This window comes from Mesoplodon bidens (genome assembly GCF_964165515.1).
Source record: "Mesoplodon bidens genome assembly, chromosome: 2".
Classification (NCBI taxonomy): domain Eukaryota; kingdom Metazoa; phylum Chordata; class Mammalia; order Artiodactyla; family Ziphiidae; genus Mesoplodon; species Mesoplodon bidens.
The window spans coordinates 128,423,848-128,448,740 of NC_138177.1; the positions used below are offsets into that span (position 1 = coordinate 128,423,848).

Below are 24,893 nucleotides of genomic sequence, written 5' to 3' on the forward strand. Positions count from 1 at the left end.
CTATATATAAAACAGATAACTAATGAGAATCTGCTGTATAGCACAGGGACCTCTACTCAGTGCTCTGTGGTGACGTAAACGGGAAGGAAATCTAAAAAAGAGTGCATATATGTATATGTATAACTGATTCACTTTGCTGTACAGCAGAAACTAACACAATATTGTAAAGCAACTATACTCCAATTTATTAAAAAATTTTTTAAATACCTTTATTGGAGTATAATTGCTTTACAGTGTTGCATTAGTTTCTGTTGTACAACAAAGTGAATCAGCTATAAGTATACATATATCCCCATATCCCCTCCCTTTTAAGCCTCCCTCCCATACTCCCTATCCCACCCCTCTAGGTCATCACAAAGCATTGAGCTGATCTCCCTGTGCTATGCAGCAGCTTCCCACTAGCTATCCATTTTACATTTGGTAGAGTATAGATGTCAGTGCTATTCTCTCACTTCGTCCCACCTTCCCCTTCCCCCCCGTGTCCTCAAGTCCGTTCTCTATGTCTGCGTCTTTATTCCTGCCTTGCCACTAGGTTCATCAGTACCATTTTTTTAGATTCCATATATGTGCGTTAGCGTATGGTATTTGTTTTTCTCTTTCTGACTTCACTCTGTATGACAGACTCTAGGTCCATCCACCTCACTACAAATAACTCAATTTCGTTTCCTTTTATGGCTGAGTAATATTCCATTGTACATATGTGCCACATGTTCTTTATCCATTCATCTGTTGATGGACACTTAGGTTGCTTCCAAGTCCTTGTTATTGTAAATAGTGCTGCAATGAACATTGTGGTACATGACTCTTTTTGAATTATGGTTTTCTCAGGGTATATGCCCAGTAGTGGGATTGCTGGGTCATATAATAGTTCTATTTTTAGTTTTTTAAGGAACATCCATACTGTTCTCCATAGTGGCTGTATCAATTTATATTCTCACCAACAGTGCAGGAGGGTTCCCTTTTCTCCACACCCTCTCCAGCATTTATTGTTTGTAGATTTTTTGATGATGGCCATTCCGACTGGTATGAGGTGATACCTCATTGTGGTTTTGATTTGCATTTCTCTAATGATTAGTGATGTTGAGCATCTTTTCACGTGTTGGTTGGCAATCTGTATGTCTTCTTTGGAGAAACATCTATTTAGGTCTTCTGTCCATTTTTAGATTGGGTTGTTTGTTGCTTTGATATTGAGCTGCATGAGCTGCTTGTATATTTTGGAGATTAATCCTTTGTCAGTTGCTTCGTTTGCAAATATTTTCTCCCATTCTGAGGGTTGTCTTTTCGTCTTGTTTATGGTTTCCTTTGCTGTGCAAAAGCTTTTAAGTTTCATTAGGTCCCACTTGTTTATTTTTCATTTTATTTCCATTACTCTAGGAGGTGGGTCAAAAAAAATCTTGCTGTGATTTATGTCAAAGAGTGTTCTGCCTATGTTTTCCTCGAAGAGTTTTATAGTGTCTTGCCTTACATTTAGGTCTTTAATCCATTTTGAGTTTATTTTTGTGTATGGTGTTAGGGAGTGTTCTAATTTCATTCTTTTACATGTAGCTGTACAGTTTTCCCAGCTCCACTTATTGAAGAGGCTGTCTTTTCACCATTGTATATTCTTGCCTCCTTTGTCAAAAATAAGGTGACCATAAGTGCGTGGGTTTATCTCTGGGCTCTCTATCCTGTTCCATTGATCTATATTTCTGTTTTTGTGCCAGTACCATACTGTCTTGATTACTGTAGCATTGTAGTAGAGTCTGAAGTCCAGGAGCCTGCTTCCTCCAGCTCCGTTTTTCTTCCTCAAGATTGCTTTGTCTATTCGGGGTCTTTTGTGTTTTCATACAAATTGTGAAACGTTTTTGTTCTAGTTCTGTGAAAAATGCCATTGGTAGTTTGATAGGGATTTCACTGAATCTGTAGATTGCTTTGGGTTGTAGAGTCATTTTCACAATGTTGATTTTTCCAATCCAAGAACATGGTATATCTCCCCATCTGTTTCTATCATCTTTAATTTCTTTCATCAGTGTCTTATAGTTTTCTGCAAACAGGTCTTTTGTCTCCTTAGGTAGGTTTATTCCTAGGTATTTTATTCATTTTGTTGCAATAGTCAATGGGAGTGTTTCCTTAACTTCTCTTTCAGATTTTTCATCATTAGTGTATAAGAATGCAAGAGATTTCTGTGCATTAACTTTGTATCCTGCTACTTTACCAAATTCATTGATTAGCTCTAGAAGTTTTCTGGTAGCATCTGTAGGGTTCTCTATGTATAGTATCATGTCATCTGCAAACAGTGACAGTTTTACATCTTCTTTTCTGATTTGGATTCTTTTTATTTCTTTTTCTTTTCTGATTGCTGTGGCTAGGACTTCCAAAACTATCTTGAATAATAGTGGTGAGAGTGGGCAAGCTTGTCTTGTTCCTGATCTTAGTGGAAATGTTTTCAGTTTTTCACCATTGAGGACGATGTTGGCTGTGGGTTTGTCATATATGGCCTTTATTATGTTGAGGTAAGTTCCCTCTATGCCCACTTTCTGGAGAGTTTTTATCATAAATGGCTGTTGAATTTTGTGAAAAGCTTTTTCTGCATCTATTGAGATTATCATATGGTTTCTATCCTTCAGTGTGTTAATATGGTGTATCACATTGATTGTTGTGATACTGAAGAATTCTTGCATTCCTGGAATAAACCCCACTTGATCATGGTGTATGATCCTTTTAATGTGCTCTTGGATTCTGTTTGCTAGTATTTTGTTGAGGATTTTTGCATCTCTGTTCATCAGAGATATTGGCCTGTAGTTTTCTTTATTTGTGACATCTTTGTCTGGTTTTGGTATCAAGGTGATGGTGACCTCGTAGAATGAGTTTGGGAGTGTTCCTCCCTCTGCTATATTTTGGAAGAGTTTGAGAAGGATAGGTGTTAGCTCTTCTCTAAATGTTTGATAGAATTCGCCTGTGAAGCCATCTGGTCCTGGGCTTTTGTTTGTTGGAAGATTTTTTATCACAGTTTCAATTTCAGTGCTTGTGATTGGTCTGTTTATATTTTCTATTTCTTCCTGGTTCAGTCTCAGAAGGTTGAGCTTTTCTAGGAATTTGTCCATTTCTTCTAGGTTGTCCATTTTATTGGCATTCACTTGTTTGTAGTAATCTCTCATGATCCTTTGTACTTCTGCAGTGTCAGTTGTTACTTCTCCCTTTTCATTTCTAATTCTGTTGATTTGAGTCTTCTCCCTTTTTCTCTTGATGAGTCTGGCTAATGGCTTATCAATTTTGTTCATCTTCTCAAAGAACCAGCTTTTAATTTTATTGACCTTTGCTATCGTTTCCTTCATTTGTTTTTCATTTATTTCTGATCTGATCTTCATGATTTCTTTCCTTCTACTAATTTTGGGGGTATTTTGTTGTTGTTCTTCTTTCTCTAATTGCTTTAGGTATAAGGTTAGGTTGTTTATTTGAGATTTTTCTTGTTTCTTGAGGTAGAATTGTATTGCTATAAAGTTCCCTCTTAGTACTACTTCTGCTGCATTCCATAGGTTTTGTGTCGTCGTGTTTTCGCTGACACTTGTTTCTCAGTATTTTTTGATTTCCTCTTTGATTTCTTCAGTGATCTCTTGGTTGTTTAGTAGCGTATTGTTTAGCCTCCATGTGTGTGCATTTTTAAAGTTTTTATTCCTGTAATTGATATCTAGTCTCATAGCATTGTGGTTGGAAACGATACTTGATACAAATTCAATTTTCTTAAATTTACCAAGGTTTGATTTGTGACACAAGATGTGATCTGTCCTGCAGAATGCTCTGTGTGCACTTGAGAAGAAAGTGTATTCTGTTGTTTTTGAGTGGAATGTCCTGTAAATATCAATTAAGTCCATCTGGTATAATGCATCATTTAAAGCTTGTGTTTCCTTATTTATTTCTACTTGGATCATCTGTCCATTGGTGTAAGTGGGGTGTTAAAGTCCCCTACTATGATTGTGTTACTGTCGATTTCCCCTTTTATGGCTGTTAGCGTTTGCCTTATATATTGAGGTGCTCCTATGTTGGATGCATAGGTATTTACAATTATTATATCTTTGTCTTGGATTGATCCGTTGATCATTATATATTGTCCTTCCTTGTCTCTTGTAATAGTCTTTATTTTAAAGTTTATTTTGTCTGGTATGAGAATTGTTACTCCAGCTTTCTTTTGATTTCCATTTGCATGGAATATCTTTTTCCATCCCCTCACTTTCAGTCTGTATGTGTCCCTAGGTCTGAAGTGGGTCTCTTGTAGACAGCACATATACGGGTCTTGTTTTTGTATCCATTCAGACAGTCTGTATCTTTTGTTTGTGGCATTTAATCCATTTACACTTAAGGTAACTATTGATATGTATGTTACTATTACCATTTTCTTGTTCTGGGTTTGTTTTTGCAAGTCTTTTCCTTTTCTTGTGTTTCCTGCCTAGAGAAGTTCCTTTAGCATTTGTTGTAAAGTTGGTTTGGTGGTGCTGAATTCTCTTAACTTTTGCTTGTCTGTATAGCTTTTGATTTCTCTGTCAAATCTGAATGACATCCTTGCTGGGTAGAGTAATCTTGGTTGTAGGTTTTTCCCTTTCATCACTTTAAACATATTTTGCCACTCTCTTCTGGCCTGTAGAACTTCTGTTGAAAGATCAGCTGTTAACCTTATGGGGATTCCCTTGTATGTTATTTGTTGCTTTTCCCTTGCTGCTTTTAATATTTTTTCTTTGTGTTTAATTTTTGTTAGCTTGATTATGTGTCTTGGCATGTTTCTCCCCGGGTTTATCCTGTATGGGACTCTCTGTGCTTCCTGGACTTGATGGACTACTTCCTTTCCCATGTTGGGGAAGTTTTCAACTATAATCTCTTCAAGTATTTCCTCAGACCTTTTCTTTTTTTCTTTGTCTTCTGGGATGCCTATAATTTGAATATTGGTGTGCTTAGTATTTTCCCAGAGGTCTCTGTGACTGTCCTCCATTCTTTTCATTCTTTTTTCTTTATTCTGCTCTGTGGCAGTTATTTCCACCATTCTATCTTCCAGCTCACTTATCCGTTCTTCTGTCTCAGTTATTCTGCTATTGATTCCTTCTAGAGTATTTTTAATTTCAGTTATTGTGTTGTTTATTACTGTTTGTTTGTTCTTTAGTTCTTCTTGGTCCTTGTTAAATGTTTCTTGTATTTTCTCTATTATATTTTCAAGACTTTGGATCATCTTTACTATCATTACTCTGAATTCTTTTTCAGGTAGTTTGCCTATTTCCTCTGCATTCGTTTTATACTCCAATTTAAAAAAAAAAGAGTGACTCTCTCTCTCTCTCTAAATGCACTGAATTTCTTGATTATAGACTAAATTCACCTATTTCACTAAATACAGCCAGGTTGATCTCTAAAATAGTCAGTCAGTTGACACTCCAACAAGAAAAGCATAAGAAGTTCTCATTTCCCCACCAGCACTTGGTATTTTCTGACTTTCTCATTTTGCCAATCTGGTACATGTAAGGTGGTATTTAATTGTAGTTTTATTTTCATTTTCTGATTTCTTATGAGGCTGAGCTTCTCTTCCCATATTACTAGCTGTGTGATTTTCCCCTTCTCATACTTCACTCATTTTTTCTGTTGTGTTTCCCATCTTCTTCCTGACTTGCAGAAATAGCTTTTATATTTTAGATATTAATCACTTGTTAGTTTTCAACACCAAATATATCTCATTCCAGTCTTTCAATCTCTGAAAACTTTATGATGTGTTTGTTGCACAAACATACTTTGATGTGGGTAAATTTATCCACAGTTTGTGTATTTTGAGTCTTGTTTATGAAATCCTTCCATTCTGGGGTCACAAAGATACTAAACTACATTTCCACCCATTGGCTTTTGGTTTTACCTTTCACATTTAGGTTTTTGATCCAAATCTAGCTAAAGCATATTTTTTTTAAGGGAATAAACTTTATTATTTTTTCCACACAGTGAGTCAATTTTTCCAAATGTGGTTTCATCCCTGTCCCACACCAAGTTCCACACATTCATGGGTTTGTGTCTAGGTCAGCTTCGTCACCAGAACACACTGGTTACATTATGAGGCTCTGTGACACCTGACTATTTGGTGGTTAAAGTCCCTCCTCATTTTGCTCTTCTTTTTTCAAAGTGGTCTTGGGTATTCAAGAAACTTTATTCTTCCATATAGCTTTTAGAATCAGTTTATCAGAGTCTTCAAAAATTTCAGCTAGTACTTTTATTGGAATTATATTAAATTTATAGCTCAATTTAGACAATGTTAAATTGTCCCATTTATAAATATGCTATTTGAAATTATTTAGGTCTCCTTTTATATCTTTTAATGGAGTTTCAAAAATTCCTCCTTAAAGTTTTAATGCATTCTTTTTTAGGTTAATTCCTAGATACTTTATACTATTAGTTTGCAATTTAAATGGCATCTTATTTTCTACTGCTTTTTCCAGTATTAATTTGTGTGTGTTATTCTTATTCTGGCAGACCTGCTAAACTCTCTAATTAGTTCTAATAATTTGTCTATTGCCCTTGTTAAAATTTCCATGTAATAATCTTACTAGCTGTACACTTAAAATATCTTCTCTTTTCAATCTTTGAATTAAATCTTATGCCTTTTTTTTTTTGCTTTTATCTTGTAATTTTAAAGAGAATGGTCCTAAATATCTTTATTACGATGATGCTTGCTGCATGTTTTTGGTAGAAAGTCTTAGCAAAGCTAAAAAGTTTTCTTTTATTCATAGCTTTCAAATACATTTTATTTTTATAAAATACTATTTATTTTGGCTTCCCTGGTGGTGCAGTGGTTGAGAGTCCGCCTGCGTATGCAGGGGACACGGGTTCATGCCCCGGTCCGGGAAGATCCCACATGCCGTGGAGCGGCTAGGCCCGTGAGCCATGGCCGCTGAGCCTGCACGTCCGGAGCCTGTGCTCTGCAATGGGAGAGGCCACAACAGTGAGAGGCCCGCGTACCGCAAAAAGCAAAACAAAACAAAACAAAAAAAACCTATTTATTTACTAAAAACTTTGTTTTACTGAATACTTTTCTACATCTGTTAAGAAAATATCCTTTTTTTTTCTCTTTCAGTGTTAAAGTAATGAATTACAATGATGCATTTTTCTGATACTGATCCATCTTTGTATTTTTGGGAGCAAACACCTGCTTGATCATTCTGCACTCATATTCTTTTCTTTTCTTCTTTCTTTCTTTTTTAATAGACTTTATTTTTTAAAGCTGTTTTAAGTTCATGGCAAAATTGAGTGGGAGGCACAGAGATTTTCCACACACCCCTGCCCCCATACACACATAGCCTCCCCCACTATTGACATCTTGCATCAGAGTAGTACATTCTATAAGATTCCTGATAAATATTTTAGAATACTTTTTCCCTTTCATTTACTTTTTTTCTCTTATTGGGACTCCTTTTAGGTGGTTGTCATTACTTCTCTTTTTATTCTTTCAGTGTTTTAAGTCTTCTCATTTTTCAAATTCTTTTCCCCTTTTGATGACTTTTCAAAGAGTTTCTCATCCAATCTTCCACGTCCTCTTTCAATCTTCAGATGAGTCCTTTCTGCAATCCAACCCATTGGGTGAGTTCATTATTTCAACAACTGAACTTTCCATATTGAATCTCTTTATTTGGGCCTTTTCCACAACCACCTATTTCTGATTTATGTTCCTAACATCCTCTCTTATCTTTCTAAGGATACTTATTATGCTTATTCTAAACTCTTGCTCTTTCTGTTGTGCTGGTTATACTTCCTACCATACAGGTAGTCCCATTTGCTGCCTTTCTTTCTCAGAATTTGTGCCCCTCAGATTTCTACTAATTTTCTCCTTTGGGATCATGTTTTATTTTCTTGGATTGATCAGCAACCTCGGCCTTTATTTTTCTGTGGGGGGAGGAGTGAAAGTTTAGCCAGAGCTCATGCTCCTCCAGGTAAGTTTAGGTGGGGTGGAGGAGCTTTTCAGAGAGGAAAGCCAGGGAGCCTGTAGTGATTCACTCTAAGCTCTGCCTGTCTCTTGTTCCCTGTAGGTGTACCTGGCAGCTCCAGAACCTACCCATGTCTCTGTGGATGGCACTGCTCTTCATGGGGGAGTGGGGCTGTTATTCTCTTTTTATAATTGCCAGGCCATGGGGTGGGTGGCAGAAGAAAATCTCAGGCACTCTTTGTCAGGTTCCAGGGCCTCCTTGAAGTTACTCTGCCCTGCCCTCCAGACTTTCCTGCCCATAGTAAAAATGCCCAGGCAATGGACATCTCAGGGCAACAAGGGGAAGAAAAAGGAGTGCAACCAGCAAGTGCTACCTGAGCCCTCCCCCTTCATCACTATTACCCATCCACAGGCACTCAGCCATCCTGTTCTGTCTCTCCTGTGGTAACTTCAGGGCAGGTTTGGTGGTGAGAGCCTGGAACCTGTGTGTTGGCTACCTTGCCAGGAACTGGAATTCCCCAGCCCTGGTTCTTTATCTTCATTTGCCTTGGTATCTTATTTTCTGGCTGTGTCACAAGTTTGCTTTTGTTTTGGAGAATAAAATGTATTCATTCAGTAATATGTATTGAGTACCTAGCGTTTGCCAGATGATGGGCTAAAATAGCCAAAGAGCCTTTCTAACCACTGCTCTCTTTGTAGTTAGCTAAGTAAATCAACCTGGCATTGCCCAGCCTCTGAGTCACCACACTTGCCAGGAACCAGCCTGAATTTCCTCCCCATCATGTTTGCCAGGGCATGCTCTCTCCTTTGGAACTCTGCTAACAACTCACCTCTCTGACACCCTTCAAAATTATTCCTTTAGCCTCTATCATTCGACTTCCCATCTCCATTTTCACTGAGAACTTCTAAATAGAGTTATGAAGTCATAAGGTATTTGGAAAAAAGTGCCCATCTAAGAGACAGGTGGCTTGGTTTTTCAGTCCAGCTCTGCCACTAATTGTGTATATGATCTTGGCCAAGTTATGTCACCTCCTGGGGCCTCAGCCTCTGACATCTGTGTGGGCCTCTATTTATGGCTGTACTGCTTTCTGTTTCTTGCTATAGTTTCGAGAATTCTTGAGCACAGGACTGGTATGAAATATTAAATATGTTTTACTTGTTGACTGGTGGGTTTAGCACACATTCAATTTTCATCATAAACCAACAAAATCATTCTGGTGCTTCTTGATATGCAATGCTGTGGCATATACCTTTTACAACAAAGTTGTCCCTACTTTCTCAAAATCAACATAATTCTGCCTCTTGGGGCATTATTTTTCTCTTCCTAGAAGGAAAGCCATTTATGTGAGTAGTGTGAACATATATTTAAAGAGAGGGAGACAAAAATCATGGTATGCTATTCTTACAGATCATGCAGAATTTGCATAAGACAAGAGGGCTCCAGGATGGGACCATGTGGTTTGCAAATCTGTCCTCCAGGTCTCGCTGGGGTGCACAACTACTCTTATTGGAAGGTTTAGGTGTGGCATTAGGAGAGACAATAGGCTCTTGAGATTTCTGGGAGTAGGACCCTCTTAGCCACAGCTCGGTTCTAGAGAACTGTTTCAATATCCTACCTTACCAGCCCTCCACGTTCCTCCTTATTGAGTCTTACCCTTATTTAACACCTTCCATTACGAGAGGAAGAAGTGTGTCTCTTACATATTTTTTGCTGTTGGATCCCATCATCTTTCAGCTCCCCAGGAACTTCATTCCATTAATGATCCCCTTTCCCCTTTCCCTTCAACTCTTTCCCACCCCACTTCTCCTTTTCAACTTATATGCCGGCTCAGATCTCACTTTAAAGCAAACCCTCATGCTCGCACACCTGCACTACTTTGCCTGGCTAACACCATCTTGTCTCTCCATTTCTGTTCACATGTAGCCTCCTCTCCAAGCCCATGCTTCAGCTTTTCTCTGCTCCTAGAGTGCCCTGTGCACACCTCTAATATTACACTTATCCCGTACTGCAGTTTATTTGTTTAAATGTCTACCCCTCCCACTGGACAAAATATAACTGTAGGACCTTGACTGTAGTTTTTACCTCTTGCTGAATTCCAGTTACCTTATATAGTAATCTCAATAAATTTTTGTTGAATCAATAATGTAGAGGCCAACTCTAAAATAATGAATGTGTCATTTTGAGAAGCTGTTTCCAAATCTAAATAAAGAAGCTGGAATGGGCCCAGAAAATTCAAGAGGCTTATATCCTCAAGACCCATCTGCAGTGAGGTTTAAAGAAGTAACGTATTTTGACATACTACATCTTAACAAGAGCAGGATACTAAACAGTGGTAAGATCTCAATTTCCCCCCAACAGAATTCCCTTTAAAACTTATATACATAGTACTTATTCATTGAAGAAAAAAATTTTTAATATAAAAATCACCTGTAGTACCATATTGTAGATATGATTTCTGTTAATATTTCCATGTACATTCTTCTAGTTTTTTTTACTATGCTAAAATGTGTATTTGTGTAAATATATATTTTTAAATGACATCATACTATGTATACTTTTGAAAGCTTACTTTTTCACTTATTATGTGCATCTTTCCATGCTAATAAAAACATAGCTACAATATCACTTTAATGCTGGAGTGGGATTAAGGTGGGTGAGGGTCATGATATATTTAACCAATCCATCCTCTACTATTAAATATTTAGGCTTTGAGGTGTTTCATTATTGAGGTATTTAATTATTTCAAAAACATTTCAACAAACATTTTTGTGCTTACATTTTTTTAAGCTCATGCCTTATTATTTGCTAGGATACATTTCTTTTTTTATTGTTGTTGTTGCATTGGGTTTTTGTTGCTGTGCACGGGCTTTCTCTAGTTGCATTGAGCGGGGGCTACTCTTCATTGATGTGCGCGGTCTTCTCATTGCGGTGGCTTCTCTTGTTGCAGAGCACAGGTTCTAGGCACGTGGGCTTCAGTAGTTGTGGCATGCAGGCTCAGTAGTTGTGGCTCAAGGGCTCTAGAACGCAGGCTCAGTAGTTGTGGTGCACAGGCTTGGTTGCTCCACAGCATGTGGGATCTTGCTGGACCAGGGCTCAAACCTGTGTCCCCTGCATTGGCGGGTGGATTCTTAACCACTGTGCCACCAGGGAAGTCCCGAGGACACATTTCTAATGGCAAAATTTCTTGATCAAAAGATATGTTCATATTTAAAGTTTGTTAGTGTTACCAATTGCCAACTTTCTCTTAAGAAAGTTGTACCAATTTACACACCTGCCAGCAGTATACAAGGGTATCTTTTCCCCACACTCTCACCAATACAGGTGATGCTAATTCTACTTACTCTTTCTCCGTCTGGTTTGATTTCTCATGTTTTTTCAAAATTTGCATCTCATTGATTGCTAACTAGGCTAAACATTTTCATCTTTATTATTACTTTTATTTTATATTTATGTTTTGAGTAGCCTGTTCATATTCCATGATCTCTTATTATTTGAAAACTTATATATATATAGATAATCAATACTCTTTTTTTTTTTTTTTGCGGTACGCGGGCCTCTCACTGTTGTGGCCTCTCCCGTTGCGGAGCACAGGCTCCGGACGCACAGGCTCAGCAGCCATGGCTCACGGGCCTAGCCACTCCATGGCATGTGGGATCTTCCCGGACCGGGGCACGAACCCGTGTCCCCTACATCGGCAGGCGGACTCTCAACCACTGCACCACTAGGGAAGTCCCAATCCTCTTTTTGCCAAAAATGGAGCATACATTTTTCTTAAATTGCTCTTTGCATCTTAAAGCCTTATTTATGGTGTTTTTAAATTTTTTACTTTACTATGCCTAAAGTTTACGTTTTTTTCCCCCCCATAGTTAATCCATCTTTTCCTTCAGGTTTCATGCCTTCCCCAGATGAGGCAGAGATTACCAGTTACCTACCAAATACCCTCTCCTATCTTCTTTAGCAAGGGAACAGTGTATTTCTGAGCCTCCTTTGCAGTTGGGTGTGATCAGGTGACCAGTTAGGGTCAATGACTGCAAGGGTTGTTGTGTGACCTGGGGCAAAACTCCTCAAGAGTGAGAGTTGAGGCTTCTCCCTTCTTCTTTTCTGTTGCCTAGAAGGAAACAGCTAGAGCTCCAGAAGCCATCCTGGACCACTTCCATCTTGTGGATGGAAGTCAACTTGGCAGTGGGTACAGAAGGAAGGAGCCTGGAGTCCTCACAATGTTATGAAGCTGTCACACTAGCCCTGGGCTGTCCACCTCCAAATTTCTTTTATACAAGAGAATAAATAAGTCACTGTAGTCAGGCCTTTGGTAAGAGCAACTCTTACTCCTAAGAGTGATTCCTAACTCATATGCCAACCCAAGGTTATATCAATATTTATTTGTATTTTTATCTACTGTATTACCTCTACATTTACAGATGTATGGCTGAAATGACATATAACCAAGGTTCGACAGTGCCTATAAGATAATCATTTTTGGTGGAAGCTTCTTCAAAATGATAATTGCTAGACCCCCATGTGGATAAACTGTTACACTGAACTTTAAGGAAGGATCTAATTATAGAGTTTTATTCTATCAGGCATTTTTTGAAAAAGTTAGGCCAACGATCTTGACTTGAAATACTTTTATTATACAGATCTTGAGAAATAGATTTAATATCTTTTTTTTTTGATGAATTACGGGCTTACATCCTAAGTTAGTTTTCAGGGGATGCAACTATAAAATGTGTATAGCTAGTTGGGAGGTTTTCAGTGTAGATAATTGGCTACATATCTAAATTTGTGCAATAAAGAGCTGTATTATAGCAAAATTGTACCATAGTTGCATAACAGCCAGAATTTCATTTTAATACAATTGGTTTTAAAACATATTTTGACTATAGGTACACTTTTTCTAGAACTTGACAACACATATTATTCTTGCTTCTGGAAAAATTAGCCAGATATTAGCGTTCAATTTAATGTAATGAATATTTCCTTAACTAGTATTTATTAAGCACCTGCTATGTATTAGTCTCTGTATTTAATCTCACAATGACCTGTAATTCAGGTAATAAAACCCCTAGTTTAGAGAGGGGGAAATTGAAGCTCAGAGGTGTTAATTCACTTGTCAAAGGACACTCACTGGCTAAATGGAAATTTCAGATGGCCTCTGAAGGCTGTTGACTCCAAATTCTAAACTCCTGTGCTACTTATACCAGGCCCTGAGCTGGACCTGAGGGAGATAAGAGATTAGTAAAACAATTTCCTACAAGTAATATTAAAGAAAATTTGGTACTTACCTTCCCCACACAGGTCCGTTATGTTAATATGAGTGGGCAAGGAACTGCCTTTCGAGTTAGCTGCAGACACGGACACAGCCCAGTTCCCAGTTCTGGGAATGACCCAGGTCCAGGAGGTGTGTTCTGTGATGTTCTGTAGTGTGGCTTTCCCTCCAGCTACCTCCTGCAAGGTCACTCGATAGTGGAGGATTTTTCCTTTTGCCTCTGATAGACTCAGATTCTGCAACAAAACACATCTACTTACTATGTACTCTCAGACAAGGTCACTGGATGCTCTATGCTAGGACCTCATGACTGCCAGCAGCAGGTGGCTACATTGGAGTGACCTTTTTATTTACATCTTCTCATCTCCTCCACTGCACACTTTCATGTCTCCACCCAGCCCCGCCACTTAAGAAAAAAAATCAGTTAACATTTCTTAAAGCTAATTCTTGAAAACATATTGATTTTCCTTTCTTGCTTCAAAGTGACACTTCCTAATAGGAGAAAACTCAATTACATTCAATGGAACAAGTGAGGGATCTGAACTCAGAAGATCTGGGTTTGAGCTCCAGCTCTACCAATCACCAGCTGTGTGACCCTGGGCAAGGCATTCAGACCCTCTGAGTCTCCATTTCCAAATTTGTGAAACACACACACGTATATATTTTTATATAGAAAGTGCAATGCTGCTCCTGAAATCAAAAACAAGCTTTTTAAGAGCTAAACTAGTAAAATCCATACTTAGTGAATTGGATTAGCCATCTGTGCTAGGAAACTAAGACACTGTTTATAAATGTGTGACTAACAAGTTTTGGAACTGCAAGAATTCCAATTGAGATGGCTTGGGAACAATCCCAGAAAGTAAGCAGAAAACTAATTATTTGTACTGTAACCCTGTTTGGACAAGGACCATGGGAAACAGAAGCATTGGAAATGGGGAGTTGCCAAGGTCTGTGTTGGCAGTGCCTGTCCATGCCTAGTGCAGGGAGAGAAAGGCATTGCTCACCACACTTAAGCATCACAGTTTTCTTGACAAGGCTCTTCCTTCCGTGGGGTGTGGGGTGGCCTCAAGCCACTGAAAGACACACCTTAGGATTGGCAAATGCCCCTTTCTCTGGTTCCCAGCTCCCTAAGCAATCTTTTAATAATTTGGTTTCCTATGTCATTTATCGTCATTTATCTGTCAGGAGAGGCTGGGCTAACATGAACATCTGGTTCACTTAAAATTTGTGTCTTTCACCTAAAGTGAAAAAATTGGCCTTCTGATTATAATTTGGCTTCTGAAATAATTAGCATGCTGGGAGAAGATGTTCCTATCTGCTGACTCAAGCCTTCTGGTTGGCCCAACAGCTGCAATTCTCACTATAAATTAATGCATGAACATCCATCTTTTTATATTTCAGGCTCTAGGAGCTTGAATAATGCAAATCATGTCCTAGGTACCCTTCTGGATCCACAAGACCCAAGCCTGGATCATAAACCATGGTCAACACACTGGGTGAATGCCATGTTGTTGGGGGCATTTTTGGGTGCACATTCAGCCATTCCCTAGAAGACATCCTGTGTCCTGGCAAGAACCAAGAAAGTTAGCACTGCAAATGTCCATCACAGCTGATCTCATAGGCCCATTGTGTGGATTAAAACAAGTGAGTGCTTTTGACATTGTGATGTTCTGAACTGTTATTAATAAACATGCTCTTTGTCATAGGAGAAAAAACAAGATAAATTAAAGCAAAAGCTAGCTAGGGAAGACCATTCCCTCAGCTCTCTCTCACTCCATTCTTCCCTCCCTGTCCCTTGTGCAGCTCCAGAGGGAGGACTGGTGCCCATCCCAGGCACCCCACCCAAAGGCACTCCCCAAGAGTTAACTGGGCTCACAAAGCTCCCCATTCTTGCCAGGAACCCAAGGGGCAATAGGGAAACAGCCTGTATTACCACACGCTCGTTGTCCTTCACAGACACCTCAGCAATCTCATGCAATCCAATGGTAAAGTGCTGACAGAAGGGAGGAAACGTCAAGTCCTCTTGGATCCAATGAACCTACCTAGAGACCACTGTGGAAATCCAGCTGATCCCAGTGATCTAGTAAACAGAGGTGTGGGTTGGAAAGATGAGTAAATGTTCCCAGAGGGCAGGGAAGGGCTTGGACCCACCTTGCATTATTGTTGAGTTGCAAATATCAGTGAGAAGGTGAGGATGGGGCCGAGTTAGACAAATAAATATGGTACCTCTTGAGTTATGCTTGTATAAAATGTCAAGCTCCAGTTTGGCGATAAAGGTTAACATCTCTCAGATAACTGGTCTCCTTAACCAAACTGGAAAATGGGTCTAACTTGTCCAGCAGGGTCCATAGAATAAAAGATTCAATGAGTTCAATGAGCCAGTGGGAAAACAGGTATTTAGCTGGAGGGGCACTCAGTCTCCTGAAGCAACTAAAAAGAGTGTGATTAGGTTGGTTAAAAAAAACCAGTAACATCAAGTTTGCAAATCATGTATATAATGCATTACCCCTCGATGACACCTGGCCCTGACGGAATGAAATATCATCCCAGAACAACAGAACAGAAGGGATTCTACAGATTAACAATTAATTCAGTGTTTCATTTTATCAATGGGGAAACTAAGCCCTGGGGACAAGAGATGACTTGCTTAAGGCCACTCAAGGGACAGATAGAGGGGCTGAGAGTGGAATCCAGGGCTCCTGACTTCTGGATTCATGACACCTCCACTCTGACTCACTGCTCCCTCTATTGGCAAGCCTGAGACAATGAACTGGTGAGTACAAGTGCCATGTTGCATAGTTGGATCCCCATTCACCCTTCTGGCCCAGAGTTGCAAGGCAACTGGAACATCAACAGTGGGCATGAGGTCAGCAATTTGGGGAGGGTGGAGATCCAGAATTCTTTTTTTCCAGAGCCAACGAGCCCTGAGTCAGAAGGAGAGAAGCTCTGAACTGAGAAAAAACTTGGCCTGAGGAGCCAGCTGGGTCTTCTTGGATAAATTTATTTTTACTCTAGTGTTTGTTTATTCGGGTGGGTGAGAAGGGGGAATCTATCATTTATTGGGCCATACCATGAGTCAGAAGCTCTACATCTATTGTCATATTTATTCCTTATAACTCCCCATTCTGATGAGGGTGCTAAAGCTTAGGGAGGTTAAGAAACTGACTCAAGAAGTCCCTACAAATTAAAAAAAAAAAAAAAAGGTTCTGAAGAACCTAGGGGCAGGACAGGAATAAAGACGCAGACTTAGGGCTTCCCTGGTGGTGCAGTGGTTGAGAATCTGCCTGCTAATGCATGGGACACGGGTTCGAGCCCTGGTCTGGGAGGTCCACATGCCGTGGAGCAACTAGGCCCGTTAGCCACAACTACTGAGCCTGCACTCCGCAACAAGAGAGGCCGTGATAGTGAGAGGCCCATGCACCGCGATGAAGAGTGGCCCCCGCTTGCCACAACTAGAGAAAGCTCTCGCACAGAAACGAAGACCCAACACAGCAAAAAAATTTAAAAAAAAAAAAGACGCTGACTTAGAGAAAGGACTTGAGGACACGGAGAGGGGAACAGTAAGCTGGGACTAAGTGAGAGAGTGGCATGGACATATATACACTACCAAACATAAAATAGATAGCTAGTGGGAAGCAGCCGCATAGCACAGGGAGATCAGCTCCGTGCTTTGTGACCACCTAGAGGGGTAGGATAGGGAGGGTGGGAGGGAGGGAGATGCAAGAGGGAAGAGATATGGGAACATATGTATAGCTGATTCACTTTGTTATAAAGCAGACACTAACACGCTATTGTAAAGCAATTATACTCCAATAAAGATGTTAAAAAATATAAATTAAAAAAAAAAGTCCCTACAGAAAAGTAATGTGAGATTTTAGTGCTCCCCTTGGTGGATATGAGAGAGGAGGGTGATATCCAGATGGAGTCTGGGGTCCCTGGGAGCATCTCAAAGACAGGGTACTTCTTGTCCCTTCTTGGGCAGTGCTGAGAGTGGGTTTCAAGCCAGTGGTCCTACTGTTGTTGTCACCCTCTCCTACTGGTAAGAATACACTAAAAAGGAAAAGCTGTCCACTGCCTCTCTCCCTTCGGTCTTCTTTCTGCTCTGTCCTGTGGAAAATGATCTAAACTTAATGAACGTGGCCTTTCTGACTTCGCTTTGTCTGAGAAGCAAAGAGTGAACAGCTCCCTCATAAACCATTATAAGAATTCTGCTGCCTGAAAAGGCTTTCAGCATCAAAAATAACTTGGTGAATGTAATCCAGGAAAGGACAAAGTCTGATGCATTTGTGAATGCGTGCCCCGTTTGTGTTTTGAAGTATATTATAGGAAAGGTGTTTCTGTGAATTGATAAATCATTTCCTCTTAAGATTTCAAAAAAACTACTGTACTTATAATAAAGTAATATTTTACTTCTGAACTTCCCCTGATGCAAATAATAACTTTTAAAAAACTGTTAGAGCTTAGCCTGTATCAGAGAAGAGAGTCTGTAATCAATACCCCTTGGAAAGCTGGGCAGTTTGAACACTTATTAGTCACAGCTTTATCTGTGAAGATTTTTTTTTTTTTTTTTTTTGGTTTTGGAACACTGCTGACTTGGTTCTTGTTATTCGGGAAGATCTTTTGCTTTTCTGCTCCACCACCTAGCAGCCACATGACCTTGGGCAAGTTATTTCACCTCTCAGAGCCTCAATTTCCTCATCTGTAAAATGAGGATAATTCTATAGGCAGCATAGGCTTATTGGAGGATTCAATGAGCTAAGGGAAGTAAACTGTTTCAAAAGAGTGTTTGGTGCATGACAGATATGAAGACACTTGGTGGGTACTCTTCTCTCACTTAACTCTATATAAAAATCATCAGAATTGGCACTTTTCCCATCATACTTATATGGCTCTTCTATTAATCTTGACCTGGCTTATACCACAGTTTTCTATGGAAGTTTCACCAATGTCATACAGTTGATTACAAAGTATATGCAATTTGTGGGTTTAAGTCTGGGTACCTTGACTTCAGAACTTATGACTGCCTTCAGCAACCCCGGTCCAAAGTGAAGACAATCCTCACCTGGAAGTTTTAAAAATCACTGTACTGGAAATTTCCATCTGTGGATCTATCTCCCCACTAGCCTGTCAGTTCATCTTTGCATCCTCAGTGTCATGACCAGTGTTTGCCTCCTAAGAATGACCTGGCAAACACTTTTCACAATTCTCATTTTCATACCAACATCATGTTATATACACTTTTATTATCTGCACTGTACTCATGAGGCAAGTAAGGCACAGAGAGTTTAAGCACCTTGCTCAAGAACACAAAGTAAGTGGTAAAGCTGGAACTTGAACCCAGCTAGCACAGCTGCTCTATCTGGAGGATGAAGTCTTAACTGCTGTCATGCTGGCACTTAGTAGGCATTCCCCAGGTGTTCTGCTACTCTGGACTGATTTAATTGATAGTCATACCTCCTGATCGTTACCCGGGCATAATGATGTCTATCTTGTTTTACAGCTAGAAAACAGCAAAATAATGGAAACTTTTTAAGAGCAAAGCTTTAACTCCCCTTCCATCTCTGTTTTCTATCTTCTGTTAATTCTCTGCTACTTACTCTTATCTTCGTCACTGACCACATTCTGCTATCCAACCCAAATTCCCTGCATTGCATCTGGTACAGTACGTGTGACTAGTAAGCAAGGGAAAGCAACCTGTTCTGTCTGAAAATATCCCCAGAAATGCTGTGCCAGCCTGTGATGAGACAGGGTTGGGAAAGGGAAGGAGAGAGAGTTGAATACTGCAGCAAAACTAATCTTCCCATCTGCTGCTTTTGTATTTAAACATTGATTCTGAGGTTGGATACCTCCTATAATTATATAAGGGCCTCAGGCTCCTGGCAGCCAGTCTTCCCTGGGGATTTACAATAGACCTTTGTCCTCCATCAATATAAACCAGGTTACAAATAATACTTTCTACTTTTACTGAATCCCTTTCATATGAGAAGGCCAAAGAATTCATCCCTTCAGTGCAATGTGATACAGGTTGGAATATTCTTCTTTCACCAAAGACAAAGACAGGGAGAAAGAGACCAAGTGAATGTACTGAATAAGCCGCTCCTGGTCTCAACAGTCTAAGGCTGTGCTGTAAACTGGTGTATGGGGCTGGCTCTTTTCTCTTTCTTCTTGACTTCTATGGTTTGAGGGTAGCTGTTTACCCAAATGAATTACTTCATTTAACAAATGAATATAAAACACCCAGTCTTTTCCCCACCTTTGGAACCAAAAGATTCCCTAGCTCTCTTCTGTCTTGCTTGTTAAGGCTCAGGAGACTGGTTGTCGTCCACTGCAGGAGGGAGCTCTGCAGCCTTCAAAATGGGACTCTCCTGACCCGAGATGGGCTGCTATCTGGAGGGTGAGCCCCTGGCCACTGTGCCATACTGGCACTTAGTAGACACACCAGTTGTCAAAGACACAGTAGGAAGAAAAGAATGTAAAATAGCTCATTAATATTTTTTTAAATCAATTATATGTTGAAATGATAACATTCCAAATATATCTGTAAGTAAAATGTATTATTAAAATTGTCCACCTATAAACAAGACCAAAAGACAACCCTCAGAATGGAAGAAAATATTTGCAAATGAAGCAACTGACAAAGGATTAATCTCCAAAATATACAAGCAGCTTATGCAGCTCAATAACCAAAAAAACGAACAACCCAATCCAAAAATGGGCAGAAGACCTAAATAGACATTTCTCCAAAGAAGATAAACAGATTGCCAACAAACACATGAAAGAATCCTCAACATCATTAATCATTAGAGAAATGCAAATCAAAACTACAATGAGATATCATCTCACACCAGTCAGAATGGCCATCATCAAAAAATCTACAAACAATAAATGCTGGAGAGGGTGTGGAGAAAAGGGAACACTCTTGCACTGCTGGTGGGAATATGAATTGGTACAGCCACTATGGAGAACAGTATGGAGGTTCCTTAAAAAACTACAAATAGAACTACCATATGACCCAGCAATCCCACTACTGGGCATATACCCTGAGAAAACCATAATTCAAAAAGAGTCATGTACCACAATGTTCATTGCAGCTCTATTTACAATAGCCAGGACATGGAAACAACCTAAGTGTCCATCATTGGATGAATGGATAAAGAGGATGTGGCACATATATACAATGGAATGTTACTCAGCCATAAAAAGAAACAAAATTGAGCTATTTGTAATGAGGTGGATGGACGTAGAGTCTGTCATACAGAGTGAAGTAAGTCAGAAAGAGAAAGACAAATACCATATGCTAACACATATATATGGAATTTAAGAAAAAAAAATGTCATGAAGAACCTAGGGGTAAAACAGGAATAAAGACACAGACCTACTAGAGCATGCACTTGAGGATATGGGGAGGGGGAATGGTAAGCTGTGACAAAGTGAGAGAGAGACATGGATGTATATACACTACCAAACATAAAATAGATAGCTAGTAGGAAGCAGGCGCATAGCACAGGGAGATCAGCTCCGTGCTTTGTGACCACCTAGAGGGGTGGGATAGGGAGGGTGGGAGGGAGGGAGACGCAAAAGGGAAGAGATACGGGAACATATGTATATGTATAACTGATTCACTTTGTTATAAAGCAGAAACTAACACACCATCGTAAAGCAATTATACTCCAATAAAGGTGTAAAAAAAAATAGTCCACCTGTTTCTTTTTATTTTCTAAAATGTGGCTACAAGAAAGTTTTAAGTTACGCATGTGGCTTGCATCCATGGACTGCTTTATATTTCTGTGGGATAGCACTTCACTAATGTGATCCTTCAAGCCAAAGTCGTGTCCCCAGGGGTCTCCTGTCAAATGTTCTCTCACCCTTGTCCTGACTAACTTGTTCTTCTGGGGAGCTCCAGTATTAACTTCTTTTTTTTTTTTTTTTTTTTTTTAGGGTCAGAAAACTTTAATAACACCTGGACAGAATCAATACTAACAATTTAAGGGGAAGTTTATACATGATATTTTCTAAAGATTTAAAATATTCCAAAACATTTTATCCTTAAAATTCAGTTTAAACAAACAAGCAAACAAACAAAAACTTCACCCTATATAACCCTCAGCAACTCGACTGTGGATTCACTTTACCCACACCTCGAAATCCTTCCAACCAATAAAGAAACTAAAAAGCAGAAACTCACGTGGCATTCTGACTGCCAGGCCTATCTTTCGATGTGTAGACTCTCCTATGCCCTTTGTCCTTCTGATGCTCCATTTCCTTTTTTTTTTTTTTTTTTTTTTTTTTTGCGGTACGTGGGCCTCTCACTGTTGTGGCCTCTCCTGTTGCGGATCGCAGGCTCAGCAGCCATGGCTCACGGGCCCAGCCGCTCCACGGCACGTGGGATCCTCCCGGATCAGGGCACGAACCCGTGTCCCCTGCATCGGCAGGCGGACTCTCAACCACTGCGCCACCAGGGAAGCCCTGATGCTCCATGTCTTAACTGCAGTGACTCGCACATTGCCTGAGCTCCACTTTGTTCTATGGTTCACAAAGTTAGTCAGCTGCATAGAGAATGGAAGATGCTGAAATCTGCAGTATTACATTCTGAAAGGTCCTCTCTGACTCCTCACCCCTTCCCCTGCCTGGCCATCATCCCCCCAGTCGAACCTTGAACCCCTCCTTAACACCTGAGGGCCCTCACCATCTCCTTGCTATTTCTGTCCTCCTGCTGGACTGTGAGCTCAAGAACATGGAGCCTGGACCTGGCTTGTTCACTTCCATATCCCCACATGCAGCATGGGCTCTAGGCCTAAAGAGGGGTTTTCATGTATTTGTTTGCTTGAATGAATAAATGAATGAGTGAGTGAATGAAGGAGTGACTTCAGCTCCATCTGCACACAGGTATTTCTCTTCCAGACCCATGGCCCAAACCACCATTTCAGAAAGTTTGTGACTTGCTATGATCGAGACAGTGAGAAGACACTGAAGAAATTTACAGAGGAAATTGGAAAGGTTAATGTGGCTTTAACCCATCATCATATCTTTACATACATCATCCCCATATATATTCGAGATGACTTTCTTCTTAAAGGATAGAAGCTGTTTTAACTGAAGGAAAAGTGTGCTGGAATCATGGATTGAAATGCTTTGTCAAAGCAAAGGAAACGGTATGAAAGTTTGTGCAGAAGGAGATGATAGAGGGAATCTGAGGGAAAGAATCGGTGACACTCCCCCCCCCCCTTAAAGGGCTCTAACCCAACACTGGGGCTGTTGGTAACACAGCAACAGTTTCTACCTGTTATTGCATTTACTGTTTTAACAACACCCAGGTGTTTTTGCTTGATTCATAGATTAGGTTCTATTTTTTGGCTTCAGCATAGAAAGTATTTTTTTCTCTTAAAAGCAACTATGGGGACCTCCCTGGCGGTCCAGTGGTTAGGACTCTGGCTTGCACTGCCACGGGCATGGGTTTGATCCCTGGTTGGGGAACTAAGATCCTGCAAGCTACGTGGTATGGCCAAAAATTTTAAAATAAAAAAATGTTAAAAAGAAACTATGGCAAAAAATAGTACAGGATATTTTTGAGGAAATGGAGTTTTTTGGAGAAACCAAGGTGTGGGAAAATGAGTAACTACTTGGGAACCAGAACATCAAAGATCTCCTTTACCCTCAACATATTCACACACCCACCTTCATAAATACACACGCATGTAGATACATTCATACACATTCACACTCACACACTCATACATATACACCCACACTCATACCCACATGTATCCCACACACTCACACCTTCACACTCACTCACTACAGAGGGTGATTCACATGTTGGAAGTTAACACCTAATGTGATGGTGTCAGGAGGTGGGGCCTCTGCAAGTTGATTAGGTCCTGAGGGTGGAGCCCCCATGGGTGGGATTAGCACTCTCTAAGAGACCCCAGAATGCCATCTAGCCCCTTCCACCACATGAGGATACAACAGAAGTCTGCGACACAGAAGAGAGCCCTCACCCAACCATGCTGGCAGCTGGATCTCAGACTTCCAGCCTCCAGAACTGTGAGAAATTGATCTCTGCTATTTATAAGCCCCTAGTCTATGGTATTTTATTATACTAAGACACATACACGCACAACATACATGCCCGCGCACTCACACACGTACTCACATATACACACCCACACACTCACATCCCTCCCACACATACAAAACTCACACGCATTCACACACGTGCACTCACTCACATATACAACACACATGCACACACACCACTCCAGACACGCACATTCACACATCCTCAACTTCCCCCCCACACACCGGGACTGCACCCATTCAGCACCAAGCTGTTCTCCCCTAGTGTAAACATCCTACAAAAACGAAAGGTCATCTCACTTTTCCCTATCTGCAAGAGAAACGTGTTCTCTGTGTTCACAGGCTGATGGGGTTTTACCTGGGGCTTCCTTTGGTGCCAAAGCCCCAAATTCCCCTTTGCAGTGGCGGGGTGTCCCCCTTATCTCATTTCCCAGTATTGATCAAAGTGAAAAAAGAAAAATCAGCCACTACATACGTCTGCTTCCTTTCCCCAGTGTGGTCTGACTGAGGCCCCACCACAAAGCACTTGATACGGCTACAGTGTTTCTTTCTAGCCTGAGGTTTAGATGAGTTCCTTGTGTCACAGCACAGCCCTGTGCGTGAGACTCCCAAGCCTGCCTAAGGGGGGCAAGAGGAATCCCCAGGCGGATGAGTGGGAGAGGGGTGGTTCCAGAGGGCAGTATTTCCGCCCAGGAAAGGCTTCCAGCACAAGCACCACATCATGGAATCCTCTCATGGGAAATCACTTCCCCTCCCTAGACCTCAGTTTCCGTGTTTGTAAAACCAGTGTTGGAACTGCATGCTGCTTAAATGCCCTTTGGCTCTAGAGGTCTGGGATTCGTGGTTCTGGGGTCCAGAGCAGGACTGCTCATCTCAGCAACTCCAGTCGGGGTTTAATTGCCTCTCCCAGGTGGGTGGAGAGGCAACTGAAGATGCCCAGGATTCGACAGAGAAGGACTAAATCCTGTAATGACCCTATAAAACTGAAGACTGAGTCCAACTTTCCTTTCTCAGGCTGGGCAATCACTGAAGGTTTTGAAGGTCCCGTCACGACTACCATCTGGCACAAGGTTATAGAAGCTTCTAGTATTTACATTTTTGGTTTCTTATTCAAAATCGATTCCAGTCCAAAGCATCCTTCTTGGGCTCACATTTCTGGATCCACTAAAGGAAAGATTTTCTAACTTATCAATAAGAGATGCCATCAAGGCATGGGCTTCCTCCAAAGCGATTCTCCCTGTCCCAGAAGGTCCCAGATATCTGTCTGTCCTGGCTGGGCTGGGAGCAATGTTTATGAGAGAAAGGGTGGGCTAGAAGAGCTTTAAAGCCTCTTTGAATTTCAAGACTTCATTTTAGAATCTAAACTTCGTGAGGAATAGGGACAGGATCAAGATGCGCAGCAGAGAGGAATTTGCATATGCAAGCTTGCTAAGCATTACCTGTTGGCTAACAAACAGTTATTTTGACTTTGCTCTGACGTTGGTTTCAGGGCACTCTGCTCATGCCTGTTCTAAATTCTCTTTGTGACAGTACACACAGATACAGCACCAGGCATGTTGCTTACCCTGTTAGGATAAAAATCATGATGCAGTATCATTTAATTTTTTCTTGGTGGCCCCCGTGATTTTTCT

At 40.5% G+C, this 24,893-nt stretch overlaps 1 protein-coding gene across 1 annotated transcript in view; it reads right to left on the minus strand.

Moving 5' to 3' along the window:
• IL12RB2 (interleukin 12 receptor subunit beta 2) overlaps window positions 1–24,893 on the minus strand; it is a gene marked incomplete at its 5' end in the record, with an annotated part of 77,372 nt that overhangs the window by 22,978 nt on the left and 29,501 nt on the right. The window contains one exon of the mRNA XM_081225786.1: window positions 13,202–13,421. Within this exon, the coding sequence (XP_081081912.1) occupies window positions 13,202–13,421 (220 nt within the window). The remainder of the gene's footprint in view (window positions 1–13,201; window positions 13,422–24,893) is intronic.